The sequence below is a fragment of the Phalangium opilio genome, unplaced genomic scaffold (assembly GCF_054372755.1).
Source record: "Phalangium opilio isolate 3A_F unplaced genomic scaffold, DU_Popi_V2 ptg000329l_1, whole genome shotgun sequence".
NCBI lineage: Eukaryota > Metazoa > Arthropoda > Arachnida > Opiliones > Phalangiidae > Phalangium > Phalangium opilio.
Genome location: NW_028324226.1, coordinates 4,722,209 through 4,735,488, shown reverse-complemented (window position 1 = coordinate 4,735,488; position 13,280 = coordinate 4,722,209). Strand labels below are relative to the sequence as shown.

The following is a 13,280-nucleotide window of genomic DNA, read 5'->3' as shown; positions in this document are numbered from 1 at the left end:
CGTAAAAATTAAGTTTTTGAAGTAGAACACGGTGGGATACTCTATCAAACGCTTTTGATAGGTCTACATATAGGATGTCCACCTGTCCTCTATCATCTATTTCAGGAGCCATATATTCAAGAGTACTTAGGAGATTAGTTTCAACAGATCGACCCCTGACAAAGCCATGCTGATTTTCGGGTAAGTTAACCTTGAACCAGTTGTACAGTTTATTACTCATTAACATGTCAAATATCATTGGTAAGCAGTTCAAAAGGGAGATTGGTCTGTAGTTACTCGGATCGGCTTCCAAACCTTTTTTAAATATTGGGGAAACCAGAGCTTCTTTCCACATACTTGGGAATTGCCCAAGTTCTAGTGATAGGTTGAAAATATGCACTAATATTGGTGAAAGTAGGTCGCCGCAGCCTTTTACTACGAAGTTTGGAATTCCATCTATTCCAGATGATAGCTTAGGTTTGAGTTTCTTAATTGTATCTTTTACTTCCTGTTCTGATATTATATATTGATAAAATTCACATTGGATTTTGTTTTTAGGTGTGAAGGGTAGAAGTATAGAGTCATCCTTCGATATATTCGAGAAAACCTTTTTGAATTCATTTGCAATTTCATCGTTATTTGTAAGGAGTTTATCTCCATTTTTAATCACGATTCTTTTCTTTTTTGACTTGGATTTACTGTTTATATACCGCCAAAATGTTTTTGGGTCGTTTTTAACACTATTACAAATTTCATTTGAGTATGTTCGTTGATCACGTAGTAGAAGTTTTTTAACCGTTTTGCGAGCTATAATGTATTTTAAGTTATCATTTTCATTACCGATTCTCTTATTTTTTCTGTGATAGTAACGCTTATTTTTTAAGGCCTTGATGAGCTCACGGGAATACCAGTGTGGATATTTGTTTTTTGTAACATTTCTGGGTTTATTTGGATTACTACGGGGGATAGAGATTTCCATTGCTTCTTGAATATTTTTAGTTGTATAGTTTATGCAAAATTCTACGTCCCTAGATGAGTGTACTGGACACCAGTTGATGTCTTTGATTGTTTTATACAGTTTCTGATAATCTCCCTTCATGAATATAAATCTACTAGATACACACTCTTCATATTGAATTTTTTGGTTCGTGCAGAATTCTAACGTAAAAACTGGGTGATATTTATCAATAGGTACTAACGGGATTTCATTGTGGTATTCTATTGTGCATTTGTCGCTGTTAACTAAACAGAGGTCTAGGATATTTCCACTGCTATTTCTTTTATAATTTAGTTGCTTGAGATTGTTTAGGTGGGAGAGCTCAAAAATATGTTCCGCCTTATGTTTTGCATAATAACCACATTCGTTAAGGTTCCAGTTGTCCCAATTGACACCGGGGAGATTGAAATCCCCCAAAAGAATTATATCCCCTTTAAAGCTAAGTAATTGATTTTTAATGTTATCGTTAAATTCTTCGTAATCTGATATTGAAGAATCCGGGGGGAAGTAAGTACAACCTAATAGTAAATTTTCTCGATTGTTTAGGCGCACTTCAACAAAAACAGATTCATGTTGGTGTTCTAAGTCTGATCGCCTTATGGTTTTAAAGGTGTCTTTAATGGCTATTAGGGTTCCTCCACCAAGACTTCGTTTAATTCGGTCGGTACGGAAAACATTATAATTTCTAGGGAAGTAGTCAGAGCTACTATAAGAGTGGTTTAACCAGGTTTCGGTTAGGCACAGAACATCAAAATTTGTTTCTATTACGTTATTTAAAAATATAGTGGCCTTGCTACGTAGACCCCGGGTGTTTTGGTAATATATATATATAAGGCTTTATCGCATTCTGAACATTCGAAATTATTTTCGGACGTGTGCAATTTCTTGTGAAGATACAAGTGACGTTCTGACTTGTAATGAGAGCCGCACACGTTGCATTCGAAAGGACGCTTCGACAAATGTACGACATTATGCACTTCTAAAGTTTCTTTGCGTTTGAAGGCCATCTGACACACTTGGCATTTAAATGGACGAACGGAAGAGTGTCTGACTTCATGTCGTGTCAAATGTTGTTTGCGTTTGAAGGTCATCTGACACACTTGGCATTTAAATGGACGAACGGAAGAGTGTCTGACTTCATGTCGTATCAAATGTTGTTTGCGTTTGAAGGTCATCTGACACACTTGGCATTTAAATGGACGAATGGAAGAGTGTGTAATCTTATGGTAATCTAATAGCGATCGTGCATTAAATGACTTCTCGCAGGTGTCACATTTGAAAGGCTTCTCGGCTTGGTCCATTAGTTTGTCACTCGCTAAAGCAGATTTACTACCAACTGGAGCATAACTTTTTTGACGTCTATTAGGCATTTCTTCCAATTTCCTGGCGCAACCTTTCTCAGTTTCCCTGAACTTCCTAGAACTTTTCCAGTGTCTTCCGTAGGCGCATGGCCAGGAACTGCTTCCATAGCAGTGCTAGGCTCATCATCTTCCTCCTTAATGATGATTGGCCATTTCACCTCATAGTTTGAAGGTGTTACCTGACCCGAGTCGGGCCCCTCAGTTTTTATGAATTTCACTGGAGTAAACATTTTTCGTCTTACTGAATCTGAAAATGAAATGAAGAAAAAGTCATTTTGAGTTAAAACGTTTGATTTTAATAGACAAAATCCAAGATTTGTAGGTATAATTAGTTTTGATTGGTCCATATTTTTAACATTATAGCGTTGGAACAATTCGCTTCATATCATGTCTAAAAATAGGCACGTCTACTGAAACTGAAAGTACAAAGAGGACGAAGTTTTAGTTGATTGCGCTGAGAAGCGGAAGTTAAACAAAAAAACTTTCCTGGATGGACAGTGGACTTTCTTCTAGACTTAACTAAAAAACAGTATAGTTTATTGAAGACTTTACTAAAATCTAATGGGCGAACGGCAATTTTCGTCAAATGTGGATTTTTTGTTTCAGTTTTGGTGGTTTGTATTTGCACAAAGACTACGGCAATCGAATTTCAATAATTCAAAATAAATTTACTAGTTTAACAGGTTAACCTTGAAATTAACCTTTTCTAAATTAGAAGGATTTAGAAAAATGAAAAATCCTATTGACGCTATTCAACGATCTTTAATGAGCCAAAGCATATTATTATTTAGTACATTAATATCTAATTAGGGTAAATTAAATGGGAAGTTAAGTAATATGTCAAGACGAATTTCCAAAATGTTATTGTTTTATAATGCGTTTATTCAGGTTCCTCTTTGATTTGGATTCTTAAACGAGGATATGAAAAAACGCCAAATTCTGCGAGTTGCTCTGCAGTTAACCTTTTCAATACAAGACGCGAAGCTCGCAATTTAAATTTTTTGAAGGAACATCTTTTCCCGTTGTGTTTAACCATTGAATCTTTGGTGAAAAACACGGTTTTGCATTCGTGGCAAATGTATTTTTCGTCTTCTTCAAAAGATATTCCAGCAATCTCAGAACATTCGTGACTACGTAGTGAGACTTTACTTTTGAAACCACTTTTGCAAATGTCGCATTTATAGGGTCGGTCCATAGAATCAACGCATTTATGGTTCTTAAGCATACTCAAGGTTTTAAAGACTTTATCGCATTCGGAACAATTGAGATTCTTCTCGGAAGTGTGCAATTTCTTGTGAAGATTCAAGCGATGCTTTGATTTGAAACGAAAGCCGCACACGTTGCATTTGAAAGCACGCTTCGACAAATGTACGACTTTATGCTCCTCCAAATCGGTTTTGCGTTTGAAGGTCATCTGACACACTTCACATTTAAATGGACGAATGGAAGAGTGTTTGACCTCGTGTTGTGTCAAAGTTTCTTTGCGTTTGAAGGCCTCCTGACACACTTGGCATTTAAACGGACGAACGGAAGAGTGTTTGACTTTATGTTGTGTCAAAGCACCTTTGTGTTTGAAGGCCATCTGACACACTTGGCATTTAAATGGACGAACGGAAGAGTGTTTGACCTCGTGTCGTGTCAAAGCACTTTTGTGTTTGAAGGCCACCTGACACACTTGGCATTTAAACGGACGAATGGAAGAGTGTTTGACTTTATGTTGTGTCAAAGCACCTTTGTGTTTGAAGGCCAGCTGACACACTTGACATTTAAATGGACGATCCGACGAGTGTGTAATCTTATGGTAATCTAATAGCGATCTTGCATTAAATGACTTCCCGCAGGTGTCACATTTAAAAGGCTTCTCGGCTTGGTCCATTAGTGTGCCACTCGCTAAAGCAGATTTACTACCAACTGGACCTTTACTTTTTTGACGTCTATTAGGCTTTTCTTTCCTGGTGCAACCTTTCTCAGTCTCCCCATCAGTTCTCTTTTTTCCTTGACCTTTTCCAGTGTTTTCCGTTGGCGCATGGACAGGAACTGTTTCCGTAGCAGTGCTAGGCTCATCATCTTCCTCCTTAATGATGATTGGCCATTTCACCTCATAGTTTGAAGGTGTCACCTGACCCGAGTCTGGCAACTCAGTTTTTATGAACTTCACTGAAGGAAACATTTTGCGCTGTTCGTTTCTTGAATTATGTGCCATTTCTAAAAGAAAGAATCTTAAGTGCTTATGATTATAAAGGGTATATGGGTGTACAATTGTTAAATTGTGTGATGATGAAGTCAAAATTGATGTAGCTACTTTCAGATCTTTAGATTTGTGACGATAAATTCTCTTAATTTTCACTAGAAAATCTTGAATTATCATAAGTATAATTGTGGTCTCAGGTATAACAATATATTTTCCTCAAAAATGGAACAAAGAGGAGATTCGACTGAATTGACGCTGGCAGTTTACGTTACCGTCCGGTAGAGGCATGACAGAAGCTAGCGCATCGGGTGCATCAATTTTTCCTATCGGGATTTCGAATTAGTTTACTTTGAAATCAACTTGTCACTGTTATCTTTGTTGGTTTAAAGAAAACCATTCCCCTTACTCTACTAACTTGACACTTGACACACTCTTTTAAAATTCATATTTCACACATTCATAACGGCAATTCGCGTGATACGTGCAATGGACCGCCAACAACTCCAACGGTGACAGAGTACAAATAACGTCTGCTAAATCGCCAGGCTCCCGACCATAGACATTAGAATACTATAATAAGCCGTGAAACATTGGAGCAGAAACTAGAATGGAAGATTCTATCTTCTACTCCGGTACTATTTTCTCTTTCTAGATTATTAAAATCACGTGACTCATTGAGAGTGCCGAGAGCTTTGCATGAATATTCACCACGCGGTTTTTAAACGGCCTAGTGAATCTGAGAATGAAATAAAGAAAGCCATTTTAAAATGAAACTTTTGATTTTTAATAGATAAAATCCAATATTTGTTGGTGTAATTAGTTTTGATTGTTCTATATTTTGAACATTATAGCGTTAGAATAATTCTTTCCACATTATGTCTAAAAATATATGCACGTCTACTGAAACTGAGAGTATAAAGATGGCGAAGTTTTTAACTGTAATTGTTTCATTACGCGTTTATTCATGTTCCTCTTTGATTTGGATTCTTAAACGAGGATATGAAAAAACGCCAAATTCTGCGAGTTGCTCTGCAGTTAACCTTTTCAATACAACACGCGAAGCTCGCAATTTAAATTTTTTGAATGAACATCGTTTTCCGTTGTGTTTAACCAATGAATCTTTGGTGAAAAACACGGTTTTGCATTCGTGGCAAATATATTTTTCGTCTTTTTCAAAAGATATTCCAGCCATCTCAGAACACTCATGACTACGCAGTGAGACTTTACTTTTGAAACCACTTTTGCAAACTTCACATTTAAATGGTCGATCCAAAGAATGAACCAATTTGTGACTCTTCAACAAAGTCAATGTTTTAAAGACTTCATCGCATTCGGGACATTTGAAATTCTTTCCGGACGTGTGCAATCTCATGTGAAAAAACAAGGGACCCTTTGATTTATAACGAGAGCCGCATACGTTGCATTTGAAGGGTCGGTCCAAAGAATGAACCAATTTGTGACGGTTTAACATACTCGATGTTTTATATGCTTTATCGCATTCGGAACACTTGAAATTCTTTTCGGAAGTGTGCAATTTGTTGTGCGTATGCAAGCGGTGCTTTGATTTGAAACGAGAGCCGCACACGTTGCATTTGAAAGGACGCTTCGACAAATGTACGACATTATGCTCCTCCAAATCGGTTTTGCGTTTGAAGGTCATCTGACACACTTCACATTTAAATGGACGAACGGAAGAGTGTTTGATTTTATGTTGTGTCAAAGCTTCTTTGCGTTTAAAGGCCACCTGACACACTTGGCATTTAAACGGACGAATGGAAGAGTGTTTGCCCTCGTGTCGTGTTAAAGTTTCTTTGCGTTTGAAGGCCATCAGACACACTTGACATTTAAACGGACGAATGGAAGAGTGTTTGACTTTATGTTGTGTCAAAGCACCTTTGTTTTTGAAGGCCACCTTACACACTTGGCATTTAAACGGACGAATGGAAGTGTGTTTGACTTTATGTTGTGTCAAATCACTTTTGTGTTTGAAGGCCATCTGACACACTTGACATTTAAATGGACGAACGGAAGAGTGTTTGACTTTATGTCGTGTCAAAGCACTTTTGTGTTTGAAGGCCATCTGACACACTTGGCATTTAAACGGACGAATGGAAGAGTGTTTGACTTTATGTTGTGTCAAATGTCGTTTGTGTTTGAAGGCCATCTGACAGACTTGACATTTAAATGGACGGTCCGACGAGTGTGTAATCTTATGGTAACTTAATCCCGATCTTGCATTAAATGACTTCTCGCAGGTGTCACATTTAAAAGGCTTCTCGGCTTGGTCCATTAGTGTGTCACTCGCTAAAGCAGATTTACTACCAACTGAACCTTTACTTTTTTGACGTCTATTAGGCTTTTCTTTCCTGGTGCAACCTTTCTCAGTTTCCCCGTCAGTGATCTTCTTTCCAAGACCTTTTCCAGTGTTTTCTGTAGGCGCATGGACTGGAACTGTTTCCGTAGCAGTGCTAGGCTCATCATCTTCCTCCTTAATGATGATTGGCCATTTCACTAGATAGTTTGAAGATGAAACCTGATCCGAGTCGGGCCCCTCAGTTTTTATGAATTTCACTGGAGTAAACATTTTTCGTCTTACTGAATCTGAAAATGAAATGAAGAAAAAGTCATTTTGAGTTAAAACGTTTGATTTTAATAGACAAAATCCAAGATTTGTAGGTATAATTAGTTTTGATTGGTCCATATTTTTAACATTATAGCGTTGGAACAATTCGTTTCATATTATGTCTAAAAAATGCACGTCTACTGAAACTGAAAGTATAAAGAGGACGAAGTTGTAAAGTCGATTGCGCTGAGAAGCGGAAGTTAAACAAAAAAACCTTTCATGGATGGTCAGTGGACTTTCAAGACCTAAAAATCAGTATAGTTTATAATTTTCCTCAAATGTGGATTGTTTGTTTCAGTTTTGGTGGTTTTTATTTACACGAAGACTACAGCAATCGAATTTCAATAATTCAAAATAAATTTACTAGTTTTACAGGTTAACCTTAAAATTAACCTTTTCTCTAAATTAGAAGGATTTAGAAAAATGAAAAATCCTATTGACGCTATTCAACGATCTTTAATGAGCCAAAGCATATTATCATTTAGTACATTAATATCTAATTAGGGTAAATTAAATGGGAAGTTAAGTAATATGTCAAGACGAAGTTCCAAAATGTTATTGTTTGATCATGCGTTTATTCAGGTTCCTCTTTGATTTGGATTCTCATACGAGGATATGAAAAAACGCCAAAGTTTGCAAGTTGCTCTGCAGTTAACCTTTTCAATACAACACGCGAAGCTCGCAATTTAAATTTTTTGAAGGAACATCTTTTTCCGTTGTGTTTGACCAACGAATCTTTGGTGAAAAACACGGTTTTGCATTCGTGGCAAATGTATTTTTCGTCTTCTTCTAAAGGTATTCCAGCAATCTCAGAACACTCGTGACTACGTAGTGAGACTTTACTTTTGAAACCACTTTTGCAAATGTCGCATTTATAGGGTCGGTCCATAGAATCAACACATTTATGATTCTTTAGCATACTCAAGGTTTTAAATGCTTTATCGCATTCGGAACAATTGAGATTCTTCTCGGAAGTGTGCAATTTCTTGTGAAGATTCAAGCGATGCTTTGATTTGAAACGAAAGCCGCACACGTTGCATTTGAAAGCACGCTTCGACAAATGTACGACTTTATGCTCCTCCAAATCGGTTTTGCGTTTGAAGGTCATCTGACACACTTCACATTTAAATGGACGAATGGAAGAGTGTTTGACCTCGTGTTGTGTCAAAGTTTCTTTGCGTTTGAAGGCCTCCTGACACACTTGGCATTTAAACGGACGAATGGAAGAGTGTTTGACCTCGTGTCGTGTTAAAGCTTCTTTGCGTTTGAAGGCCATCAGACACACTTGACATTTAAATGGAAGAACGGAAGAGTGTTTGACCTCGTGTCGCGTCAAAGCACGTTTCTGTTTGAAGGCCATCTGACACACTTGGCATTTAAACGGACGAACGGAAGAGTGTTTGACCTCGTGTTGTGTCAAAGTTTCTTTGAGTTTGAAGGCCTCCTGACACACTTGGCATTTAAACGGACGAATGGAAGAGTGTTTGACCTCGTGTCGTGTTAAAGCTTCTTTGCGTTTGAAGGCCATCAGACACACTTGACATTTAAATGGACGAACGGAAGAGTGTTTGACCTCGTGTCGTGTCAAAGCACTTTTGTGTTTGAAGGCCACCTGACACACTTGGCATTTAAACGGACGAACGGAAGAGTGTTTGACCTCGTGTTGTGTCAAAGTTTCTTTGAGTTTGAAGGCCTCCTGACACACTTGGCATTTAAACGGACGAATGGAAGAGTGTTTGACCTCGTGTCGTGTTAAAGCTTCTTTGCGTTTGAAGGCCATCAGACACACTTGACATTTAAATGGACGAACGGAAGAGTGTTTGACCTCGTGTCGTGTCAAAGAACTTTTGTGTTTGAAGGCCACCTGACACACTTGGCATTTAAACGGTCGAATGGAAGTGTGTTTGACTTTATGTTGTGTCAAAGCACCTTTGTTTTTGAAGGCCACCTTACACACTTGGCATTTAAACGGACGAATGGAAGAGTGTTTGACTTTATGTTGTGTCAAATGTTGTTTGTGTTTGAAGGCCAGCTGACACACTTGACACTTAAATGGACGATCCGACGAGTGTGTAATCTTATGGTAATCTAATAGCGATCTTGCATTAAATGACTTCCCGCAGGTGTCACATTTAAAAGGCTTCTCGGCTTGGTCCATTAGTGTGCCACTCGCTAAAGCAGATTTACTACCAACTGGACCTTTACTTTTTTGACGTCTATTAGGCTTTTCTTTCCTGGTGCAACCTTTCTCAGTCTCCCCATCAGTTCTCTTTTTTCCTTGACCTTTTCCAGTGTTTTCCGTTGGCGCATGGACAGGAACTGTTTCCGTAGCAGTGCTAGGCTCATCATCTTCCTCCTTAATGATGATTGGCCATTTCACCTCATAGTTTGAAGGTGTCACCTGACCTGAGTCTGGCAACTCAGTTTTTATGAACTTCACTGAAGGAAACATTTTGCGCTGTTCGTTTCTTGAATTATTTGCCATTTCTAAAAGAAAGACTCTTAAGTGCTTATGGTTATAAAGGGTATATGGGTGTACAATTGTTAAATTGTGTGATGATGAAGTCAAAATTGATGTGGCTACTTTCAGATCTTTAGATTTGTGACGATAAATTTTCTTTAGTTAATTTTCACCAGAAAATTTTGAATTATCATAAGTATAATTCTGGTCTCCGGTATAACAATATATTTTCCTCAAAAATGGAGCAAACAGGAGATTCGACTGAATTGACGCTGGCAGTTTACGTTACCGTCCTGTAGAGGCATGACAGAAGCTAGCGCATCGGGGGGGGGGGGTACATCAGTTTTATCAGTATGTATTGACGGGCAATGAGAAAAATTTCATCATCGGTTTCAAGGTAGCATTCCTTCCTATCGGGATTTCGAATTAGTTTACTTTGAAATCAACTTGTCACTGTTATCTTTGTTGGTTTAAAGAAAACCATTCCCCTTACTCTACTAACTTGATACTTGACACACTCTTTTAAAATTCATATTTCACACATTCATAACGGTAATTCGCGTGACACGTGCAATGGACTGCCAACAACTCCAACGGTGACAGTACAAATAACGTCTGCTAAATCGCCAGGCTCCCGACTTCGGATATAGCCCACTAGATCCACGCTCACGGACGCAAGCTCGCCTGCTCGCGCTATAGTAATCGAGTGGGCTATAGTTCGGAGAAGTGAAACCTTGGAGCAGAAACTAGAATGGAAGATTCTATCATGGAAGAAGAAGGGTGTAATGGAATGGTGAGGTGAATAGGCAGACGGCCACGCGAAATGTAGGGTCACGTGGGAAAACTCTCCTCTCCTCTCGGCACTAGCTGTAACTCGATTACTGCTTTGCGCAATATTGGCGCGCAAGCCACCTCCTTGCGCGCACAGAGAGAGGGATACACTGTTTAGATCCGCTCTCTACCGCCTCTACTACTGCGCAGAAGCTTTCAACGTTGGTGATAAACTCGGGAAGGAGGGGATGAAAAGAGGGAAGTTACGATTTTTCAACGCGCTCTCTTTAACACTATAGGACCCTTCCACCAGGCTGGGAAATAAGGATATTTTTTAAACTAGTCCTTTGGACCAGTGACCCCCTAGTGTCTGAAATAATTTACTGGTCTCCGGACTGGTCCCAGCCTTTGCTCTCCAATAGATTTGCAATTAATAAACTGGTCCCGAGGACCAGTAACCCCCACTTCTTGAATTAAAAAACTAGTCCAAGCAATTAATAAACTGGTTTTGGACCAGAGGAAGTGTGCTATTTCCCAGCCTGCCTTCCACACCCTTCTTCCATGATTCTATCTTCTACTCCGGTACTATTTTCTCTTTCTAGATTATTAAAATCACGTGACTCATTGAGAGTGCCGAGAGCTTTGCATGAATATTCACCACGCGGTTTTTAAACGGCCTAGTGAATCTGAGAATGAAATAAAGAAAGCCATTTTAAAATGAAACTTTTGATTTTTAATAGATAAAATCCAATATTTGTTGGTGTAATTAGTTTTGATTGTTCTATATTTTGAACATTATAGCGTTAGAATAATTCTTTCCACATTATGTCTAAAAATATATGCACGTCTACTGAAACTGAGAGTATAAAGATGGCGAAGTTTTTAACTGTAATTGTTTCATTACGCGTTTATTCATGTTCCTCTTTGATTTGGATTCTTAAACGAGGATATGAAAAAACGCCAAATTCTGCGAGTTGCTCTGCAGTTAACCTTTTCAATACAACACGCGAAGCTCGCAATTTAAATTTTTTGAATGAACATCGTTTTCCGTTGTGTTTAACCAATGAATCTTTGGTGAAAAACACGGTTTTGCATTCGTGGCAAATATATTTTTCGTCTTTTTCAAAAGATATTCCAGCCATCTCAGAACACTCATGACTACGCAGTGAGACTTTACTTTTGAAACCACTTTTGCAAACTTCACATTTAAATGGTCGATCCAAAGAATGAACCAATTTGTGACTCTTCAACAAAGTCAATGTTTTAAAGACTTCATCGCATTCGGGACATTTGAAATTCTTTCCGGACGTGTGCAATCTCATGTGAAAAAACAAGGGACCCTTTGATTTATAACGAGAGCCGCATACGTTGCATTTGAAGGGTCGGTCCAAAGAATGAACCAATTTGTGACGGTTTAACATACTCGATGTTTTATATGCTTTATCGCATTCGGAACACTTGAAATTCTTTTCGGAAGTGTGCAATTTGTTGTGCGTATGCAAGCGGTGCTTTGATTTGAAACGAGAGCCGCACACGTTGCATTTGAAAGGACGCTTCGACAAATGTACGACATTATGCTCCTCCAAATCGGTTTTGCGTTTGAAGGTCATCTGACACACTTCACATTTAAATGGACGAACGGAAGAGTGTTTGATTTTATGTTGTGTCAAAGCTTCTTTGCGTTTAAAGGCCACCTGACACACTTGGCATTTAAACGGACGAATGGAAGAGTGTTTGCCCTCGTGTCGTGTTAAAGTTTCTTTGCGTTTGAAGGCCATCAGACACACTTGACATTTAAACGGACGAATGGAAGAGTGTTTGACTTTATGTTGTGTCAAAGCACCTTTGTTTTTGAAGGCCACCTTACACACTTGGCATTTAAACGGACGAATGGAAGTGTGTTTGACTTTATGTTGTGTCAAATCACTTTTGTGTTTGAAGGCCATCTGACACACTTGACATTTAAATGGACGAACGGAAGAGTGTTTGACTTTATGTCGTGTCAAAGCACTTTTGTGTTTGAAGGCCATCTGACACACTTGGCATTTAAACGGACGAATGGAAGAGTGTTTGACTTTATGTTGTGTCAAATGTCGTTTGTGTTTGAAGGCCATCTGACAGACTTGACATTTAAATGGACGGTCCGACGAGTGTGTAATCTTATGGTAACTTAATCCCGATCTTGCATTAAATGACTTCTCGCAGGTGTCACATTTAAAAGGCTTCTCGGCTTGGTCCATTAGTGTGTCACTCGCTAAAGCAGATTTACTACCAACTGAACCTTTACTTTTTTGACGTCTATTAGGCTTTTCTTTCCTGGTGCAACCTTTCTCAGTTTCCCCGTCAGTGATCTTCTTTCCAAGACCTTTTCCAGTGTTTTCTGTAGGCGCATGGACTGGAACTGTTTCCGTAGCAGTGCTAGGCTCATCATCTTCCTCCTTAATGATGATTGGCCATTTCACTAGATAGTTTGAAGATGAAACCTGATCCGAGTCGGGCCCCTCAGTTTTTATGAATTTCACTGGAGTAAACATTTTTCGTCTTACTGAATCTGAAAATGAAATGAAGAAAAAGTCATTTTGAGTTAAAACGTTTGATTTTAATAGACAAAATCCAAGATTTGTAGGTATAATTAGTTTTGATTGGTCCATATTTTTAACATTATAGCGTTGGAACAATTCGTTTCATATTATGTCTAAAAAATGCACGTCTACTGAAACTGAAAGTATAAAGAGGACGAAGTTGTAAAGTCGATTGCGCTGAGAAGCGGAAGTTAAACAAAAAAACCTTTCATGGATGGTCAGTGGACTTTCAAGACCTAAAAATCAGTATAGTTTATAATTTTCCTCAAATGTGGATTGTTTGTTTCAGTTTTGGTGGTTTTTATTTACACGAAG

General features: G+C 38.4%; 4 protein-coding genes across 8 annotated transcripts; all 4 read right to left on the bottom strand.

Annotated features, from left to right (window-relative positions):
- Positions 1-1,730: 1,730 nt before the first annotated feature.
- Positions 1,731-2,938, bottom strand: LOC149610438 (uncharacterized). Its single transcript, XM_089858803.1, has one exon. The coding sequence runs from the start codon at positions 2,344-2,346 to the stop codon at positions 1,750-1,752; it is 597 nt and encodes a 198-aa protein (XP_089714929.1). The 5' UTR covers positions 2,347-2,938; the 3' UTR covers positions 1,731-1,749.
- A 141-nt stretch (positions 2,939-3,079) lies between these two features.
- Positions 3,080-5,144, bottom strand: LOC149610437 (uncharacterized). 3 transcript variants are annotated; one of them, XM_089858791.1, is made up of 2 exons: positions 4,004-5,144; positions 3,080-3,919 (listed from the first exon to the last, which is right to left on the bottom strand). In XM_089858791.1, the coding sequence occupies exons 1-2, from the start codon at positions 4,703-4,705 to the stop codon at positions 3,218-3,220; spliced, it is 1,404 nt and encodes a 467-aa protein (XP_089714917.1). In that variant the 5' UTR covers positions 4,706-5,144; the 3' UTR covers positions 3,080-3,217. The 3 variants fall into 3 exon arrangements, with proteins under 3 accessions (XP_089714917.1, XP_089714919.1, XP_089714918.1); XM_089858793.1 differs by having other exon boundaries at positions 3,080-4,556; positions 4,640-5,144; XM_089858792.1 differs by having other exon boundaries at positions 3,080-4,542; positions 4,640-5,144.
- Positions 5,145-5,288: 144 nt separating this feature from the next.
- On the bottom strand, positions 5,289-13,243 carry LOC149610435 (uncharacterized). Its single transcript, XM_089858775.1, has 2 exons — positions 11,807-13,243; positions 5,289-7,129 (listed from the first exon to the last, which is right to left on the bottom strand). The coding sequence occupies exons 1-2, from the start codon at positions 13,032-13,034 to the stop codon at positions 5,487-5,489; spliced, it is 2,871 nt and encodes a 956-aa protein (XP_089714901.1). The 5' UTR covers positions 13,035-13,243; the 3' UTR covers positions 5,289-5,486.
- Positions 7,588-11,294, bottom strand: LOC149610436 (uncharacterized). 3 transcript variants are annotated; one of them, XM_089858778.1, is made up of 3 exons: positions 10,106-11,294; positions 9,736-10,022; positions 7,588-9,638 (listed from the first exon to the last, which is right to left on the bottom strand). In XM_089858778.1, exon 3 carries the CDS (start codon positions 9,634-9,636, stop codon positions 7,726-7,728), a length of 1,911 nt encoding a protein of 636 aa, XP_089714904.1. In that variant the 5' UTR covers positions 9,637-9,638; positions 9,736-10,022; positions 10,106-11,294; the 3' UTR covers positions 7,588-7,725. The 3 variants fall into 3 exon arrangements, with proteins under 3 accessions (XP_089714904.1, XP_089714902.1, XP_089714903.1); XM_089858776.1 differs by having other exon boundaries at positions 7,588-10,022; XM_089858777.1 differs by having other exon boundaries at positions 7,588-10,018.
- Positions 13,244-13,280: the final 37 nt, after the last annotated feature.

Excerpts from the sequence above, each read along its gene's own strand:
- LOC149610438 (XM_089858803.1), bottom strand. The coding sequence starts at position 2,346 with ATGCCTAATAGACGTCAAAAAAGTTATGCTCCAGTTGGTAGTAAATCT.
- LOC149610436 (XM_089858776.1), bottom strand. The coding sequence starts at position 9,636 with ATGGCAAATAATTCAAGAAACGAACAGCGCAAAATGTTTCCTTCAGTG.
- LOC149610435 (XM_089858775.1), bottom strand. The coding sequence starts at position 13,034 with ATGGACCAATCAAAACTAATTATACCTACAAATCTTGGATTTTGTCTA. Across the intron at positions 7,130-11,806 it reads TAAAGCATATAAAACATCGA|ATTCAGTAAGACGAAAAATG; the intron begins GTATGTTAAACC and ends TTTCATTTTCAG.
- LOC149610437 (XM_089858791.1), bottom strand. The coding sequence starts at position 4,705 with ATGATAATTCAAGATTTTCTAGTGAAAATTAAGAGAATTTATCGTCAC. Across the intron at positions 3,920-4,003 it reads TTAAATGCCAAGTGTGTCAG|ATGGCCTTCAAACACAAAGG; the intron begins GTGGCCTTCAAA and ends CAAGTGTGTCAG.